The 5671-nt window shown below is 48.6% G+C and overlaps 1 protein-coding gene across 1 annotated transcript; it reads right to left on the bottom strand.

Moving 5' to 3' along the window:
- Positions 1-635: 635 nt before the first annotated feature.
- DPAGT1 (dolichyl-phosphate N-acetylglucosaminephosphotransferase 1) lies at positions 636-5665 on the bottom strand. Its single transcript, XM_026863851.1, has 9 exons — positions 5458-5665; positions 5247-5367; positions 4948-5161; positions 4254-4400; positions 4039-4123; positions 3421-3609; positions 2685-2772; positions 2174-2329; positions 636-1125 (listed from the first exon to the last, which is right to left on the bottom strand). Exons 1-9 carry the CDS (start codon positions 5610-5612, stop codon positions 1060-1062), a joined length of 1221 nt encoding a protein of 406 aa, XP_026719652.1. The 5' UTR covers positions 5613-5665; the 3' UTR covers positions 636-1059.
- Between the last annotated feature and the right edge of the window lie 6 nt (positions 5666-5671).

The raw sequence follows: 5671 nt of genomic DNA, 5'->3' as shown, positions 1-5671 counted from the left end.
GCTGGACTCAGGTGCGTGGAGGGGCAGCAGCCTCACATCTATAAAGCTACCTCACTTGACAACTTCTAGCATCGCGCATCTCAGCATCCCTGTCTTTGCTGTTGCTCTGTTTCTCTTTTCACTCCTGTTAAATGTGTGCAATTAACATGTTTTTTCTGTCAGGTAGGTAGCAATTCTGTGGTTAACTATGGTGCTATGTAAATAACAATTTGTATTTGAGGAAAAGATAATTGCAGCCTGCAGGGTCTTAATTCCACATTAATCTAAGTCTTTCACTGATGTCCTCTTGTTCTGTAAGGACACAGCAATCCTTACTCTGCTAACCCATTCCAGACGTGTCCTGTTCCACAAAGGAAGGCAGACAATAAAGACATTCAGAAATAAGCACCCTTCAGTGGGAACGTTCCTGGTAGCTGCGGAAGAGGAGGGACAGAAATCACCTGCCTGCTAGCAGGGTAGAAAGCCACGGAGATATATCGTGTGACCTTGTTTCACTGTGAGTTAATATTCTCGAGGCAAAGCACTGAAGGGGAAGGGTAGCATGAGTTGTTTTATTCTCAGAGCACTCTGAGTTTTGGGTATGGTTCATAACATGTCACTCTGTCTGTGGACCGAAGATAGGATTGGAGAAGTCATGAGAAGATTCTGGTTTACTTGTTCTGCTATACAGTCTCACAGAAATTGAAGTTCCTGTTTTCTTTCTTGGGGAACAGTAACATACTTGTTAGACGTATAGAGATTTCACCTTTCCCCCTTTCCCTTAGTGCTGTGAGGAAACATTTGGGCCATTTACTTCCCCTCTGAAAGGTATTCCCAGTAACAATGATGTCCAACTAGCAGTGAATCTTTTGTGCCAGCAGAACTGGACAAAATCCTTCTGTGTACAAAAAAAAAAAAAGATGATTATGGTTCAAGACTGGCCCACGGAGTAGTTGCTTGTATTTTGACAGGTGTCCTGAGGTTCTTGGGAGGCTGGAGCAAGATCAGTTGAATCGTTTAGTCAGCGATTAGAGAGAATTGACAAGCAGGCAAAACTCTCCCCTGCTCCTGACAGCCCGGTCAGACATCATAAAACAATCGCACTAGTTGGTACCGGATTGAAAATGCAATCGCGCTGCCCAGGACCTAAGTAAAAATCAGACAGACAATGCAAACATCATAAATGCAGGCTGGCAGGTTCCTTTCCAGATAGTTTCGCTATGCTTTCCAGCATGCCCCGTTTCACTAAATAACAACACTTAGGCTACGTTTTTTTAAGTATAAAAAGACAAAAGGTGGTAGTCTAGCCACTGCTCTTGGCTCTTTCTCTGAGAATCGCTGCTATCCGCAGGGGATTTCTGTGTGCGCTTGCACACGAGCCACATCAGTATGAGAATAAGCGGATGAGATCAATGCTTGGGAACAGCTCTTTCCTTCTGAAGGAGACTAACGTAAACCCTGTGATTTGTAATGGAAAATACCTTATGTCAAAGCTGGAGTTTGGCATCCTTGTGAGAAGGTGCTGTCACAACTTCTCTGCTGTGACTGTGCTCAAGATCAAGTGGTATGTACTTCCCATCCTCTCCCACCCCCAGCATAGTGTGCCTAGGCCCTCTTTGGTCTCCAGGTTGATTTGTTGGACGTCCTTCCTCCTGCTATGAGGAAGATCAGAAACACTGCTATGTTAGGCACAAGAGTTCACGTGCTGAACAGTTAGCAGCATTATCTTGTGTTCTAAGTTGCTTCAACATGCTCGTGTACCCCGCTCAGATTCCAGATATCGCCAGGCAGCGTGCCACACTTGTCCGCTGGGCAGGGATAACTCCAGGACCCTGTTATTTGGTAGGACTGAAAAACAGGAATGTGGAAAAAGGCTGTATTGGGTCAGAGCGATGAGGAATTCTGCTTTCCTAATGTTTTTCTAGCATCTGACAGTCCTGGGCTCAGGAACTGTCTTAAGCTAACCTAGGGACTTTGCATTCGTTACCTCTCAACGAAGGGGGTGGAGGGAAGAATCTGTTTCCTCCTTGAGCCGTGTAAACCTCTGATTCGCCTCAAGTTCCACAGCTCAACTGCATCTTATGTGAAGAGCGTGGTACTTCCCCCTTTTACCCTGAAATGTGATCTTGAGACCAATTTGGATCTGTTTCTATTGCAGAGCACAGCTTTCTACTGGAGGAACCATTTGTCTGACCTGAATGAGTAGCAACAGGAGAGTGAGATTTCGCTCATGGATGGGTCCGATCAGCTTTATAACAAAGTTAATAAGTGTCATATTATTGCACTCTGTGTATGCGCCATCTTCATCTGTTCCACTCCTCACATCCACTATGTGCAAGATCTTGACCACCTGGGGAAAGAAAGATCACACACTATTTCACCAGGTATGTTTGGTGCTCGTCAGCGTTTTGCTCAAGATCCCTTTTGCTGTGCCATCTCTACAGTCTGGCTCCTACTTTTACTAAAAAGAGCGGACAGGCTTATGATGGTCTGCGGATGCTGCTACGTGTTGTCTTAGTCTTTCAGAATAACAATCAAGTGACTGTGAGGGATAGCGATGGACTAAGCAGAGTATTTTCTTATGGATGTGATCCGGGAAATAACTTGTGAACCCAGTTGTCCTGCACTCCCTCCCATTCTGTGGCTTTCCCATTTGACTGCTGCCCCAAAATGCATCTGGGTTTTGAACGTTTTCTGAGTATTACCTTCAGAATATTTGTTCCCAGGGCAGAGAGGCTCTTCGTTTTGAATTTGGAGTAGCTCATCTCCAACTTTCCTGTACTAGGATTGAGCCTAAAACAAATATTAAAATTTTCATCCAGATAGAGCAAGGAGACAGAGAGATCTCTATATAAGCAGACTGAGCTCCCAACCTGAGCCGAGAAAGAAAACCAGGGGTAGATAAAGCAGGAATAAACTGATACATCTAATAACAGCTGCCAATACCTAGTGCCTTGGATTGGGCAGACTTGGGAGGATATTCCTCCCTGATGCCCCCCGCGCCGCCCCGCCCCCCCCAATATGCATAAAGCTGTATCGTCTTAAAAATAAAATAGAAGAATCTAACATCTGCAGAGGCAATTGCTCATATGGCATAGTGCCACAGAATGTCCGCTGCTATGAAATCTTAGCAGATCCTACTGCCACAGCATTAAAAGCAGCCCATATCAATGTCTCTGTCTCGTACCTGAGAGCAATCTCGTTCCATCATTGTTACAAATCACTCTTCTGTATCTGGGGGGTGGGGCAGTCAGCAAAGTTAACTTCTTTGAGAAACCTCTACTCTGACTTGACTGTAGCTGGCGGAACGAGTCCGGTTAACTTTTAACTATAGGACTTCGATGGCTTTTGAAAAGAGCACCTGCTGCCACCTTTCTCAGCTGGTGCTGGAGATAAAAGGTACAACCTGTCGTACCATTATAGGTCACTCGGGTACATTACCTCGGCAGCCGGTGACGGGGACAAGGGATGACGTGGAAGAGTTGAGGCAAAGAGTAGAGGAAGTTGAGCACTTGCGGGATGAAAAAAAGCAGCATTGTTTTGCTGAAGTGCCCCAAGATCCCCACCACAGCAAAGGTCATGCCAGCAAAGTAGCAGAACGTGTCCCCAACAAACACTCGAGATGGGTACCTGCAATCCACAGGGGCGAAAAACAAAGGTCTGTCATGAGCGCTGTCGCTGTGAAAAGGACTTTATCACCGCTGACTGTAATCCCACGTGGCAAGTTAGGGGCCAAGAGGGAACTGCAGCAGATCTACACAGTAAAAACAATGGTAGGTATTTATGCTATGAACTGTGGGACTGGGACCCACCACCTGGTTTTCAGAGAATACGAGACATACTGGGGAGCATATTCTGTGCATTTTGGTGAGGCAGCGTCCCAGAATTGTTCTAATAAAAGGAAAAGCTACCAGTGCATCGATGCTACATTCTCTTGATTCCAGCAAAAAGCCTGTTTACGCTCCAGCATCCCATCTGCACATCGGTAAGTGGTTTTGTTTGAAAAAGGAGAAAGGGAAAGGATGCTTCTGAAGAAACTCGGAATGTCTGTCCTCTTACCAGTTGTGGTAAAACAGCCCCAGTGTGGTAAAAAAAAATGGAATCATGAAGTAGAGAGAAAAAATGTGATCATCTCGATAGTCCCCTGTAAAAGAAAGAAAAGAAGAAAAGCATTTGTGATAAGACAGGACTGAGTTTTAGTAATACCAGATGTTGAAATCAAGGGTTCTATCTCCCTTTTTTACACCCGCCAACATGTATGTTATCTTCCTTACCGTTTAACTCTACAATGTTGAATAAGATAATGGAAGCTGCTATCACCAGAGACTGCCCTGCTTCAATTCCATTAATTCCAGCGAGAATGTTGATGGCATTAGTGCAGAACACTGCTAGCATGCCCATGTACACGTAGTAGAGGATACCTGCAGGTCAGACCAAGCCGAGCACTTTAGTATTCATAGATGAAGCAGGCCCCGGTCCAATTTGCTAAAGCTCTAACTTCCTGCTTTGTATGACAACCCGTTACCTAGCGATCTCGGTGAGTTTTGGTAGTGGTAGTTTAGAAATAAATCATTCCCTCTCCCATGAGCCAGCCGTGGTGTGTACATGTACGTATGACACGGCGACCACGGAAAACAGTCGTGACATGGCTGCGGACTGTAGCGCTGTTTCTGCCCTTCGGTCACGCTGGTGCCGGCAGCTGAGTGCTGTGTGCACCTGGCGCTCGACCGCACTGCCAGAACCCTGGAAAACAGAGCGATGCCTAACTACGCACGGCTGAATGCATGCTGTGTTTCTGAATCTTCTGTCCAGCCTCATATTTAGAGGGTGGAGTTGCACCCTCTCACCGGTTACTTAAGTGAATCCTTTGTCTGTTCCCGCTGCAGTCTGTTCCCGAGTGCCGCCAGGCAACCCCTTCCACCAACCGCTCACCGCCTGGATGGTGGCTTATGGCGAGTCGTAACTTACCCAGGTCCAAGCGCATGCCCAGCAGCACCTGGAAGGGCTTGGGCACGACGATGGTTGTGTTCCCAAAGTTGGTGAAGTAAACCATGAGCAGTGGGAGGGAAGCCATGGTAGGAAGAAGGAGCTTGTGACGCCAGCGCAGGTTCAGGACATCATCTGCAAAGCCCAGGAAGATCATGCAGCAGATGGCGAGGAGTGAACCGATGAGCTCCACGAACTGCAGGACAGAGAAGAGGTCACCCATTACCAGTGGTCGCTGCCTGCCGGTGCCCGGTGCGCTGCCAGCGCCTGGCAAGCCTCACCTCGTCGTAAGGAAAGGCCGCACACTGCTCCTCCACGAAGCACGTCAGGAAGGGCACAGGGATGAAACAGAAGAGGATGATCAGGAAAACGGCCCCGCTGATCACGCCCTGTGCTTCGGGGCTGAAAGGAAGGTAAGGGGGGAGTCAGCCCTGCCGGCCCCGGGGCCGGTCTGACTCGGCGGCGCCCGGCTCGGAGGGACGGCCTACCCACACGGGCCGCCGCGAGGCCTTGTTGAGGTCCTCGCCGAAGAGCCGCGCGGCGAGGAAATGGTCCTTGAAGGCCGGGATCAGCGTGAGCGTGGCTGCGAAGCCCAGCAGCGACCCGCCGAGGTTGATGAGGAGGGGCATGGCGGGCCAGGGCGCCATGGCCGCTGCCCCCGCCAAGGGCACCGAGCTGGGGCGGGCGCAGAGCAGGGCCGGGGGCC

This window comes from Athene cunicularia (genome assembly GCF_003259725.1).
Source record: "Athene cunicularia isolate RWA chromosome 24 unlocalized genomic scaffold, athCun1 chr24_part2, whole genome shotgun sequence".
NCBI classification, from domain to species: Eukaryota; Metazoa; Chordata; class Aves; order Strigiformes; family Strigidae; genus Athene; species Athene cunicularia.
The sequence above is the reverse complement of the archived record's forward strand: the minus strand, read 5'-3'. Positions and strand labels throughout refer to the sequence as shown.

What these genes read in the sequence shown, in the direction of transcription:
- DPAGT1 (XM_026863851.1), bottom strand. Translation starts at nt 5,612, where the DNA reads ATGGCGCCCTGGCCCGCCATGCCCCTCCTCATCAACCTCGGCGGGTCG. An exon ending in CGGCCTTTCCTTACGACGAG is followed by an intron (nt 5,162 to 5,246) that starts GTGAGGCTTGCC and finishes TCTGTCCTGCAG; the next exon opens with TTCGTGGAGCTCATCGGTTC. An exon ending in GGGCTGTTTTACCACAACTG is followed by an intron (nt 3,610 to 4,038) that starts GTAAGAGGACAG and finishes TGTGGATTGCAG; the next exon opens with GTACCCATCTCGAGTGTTTG.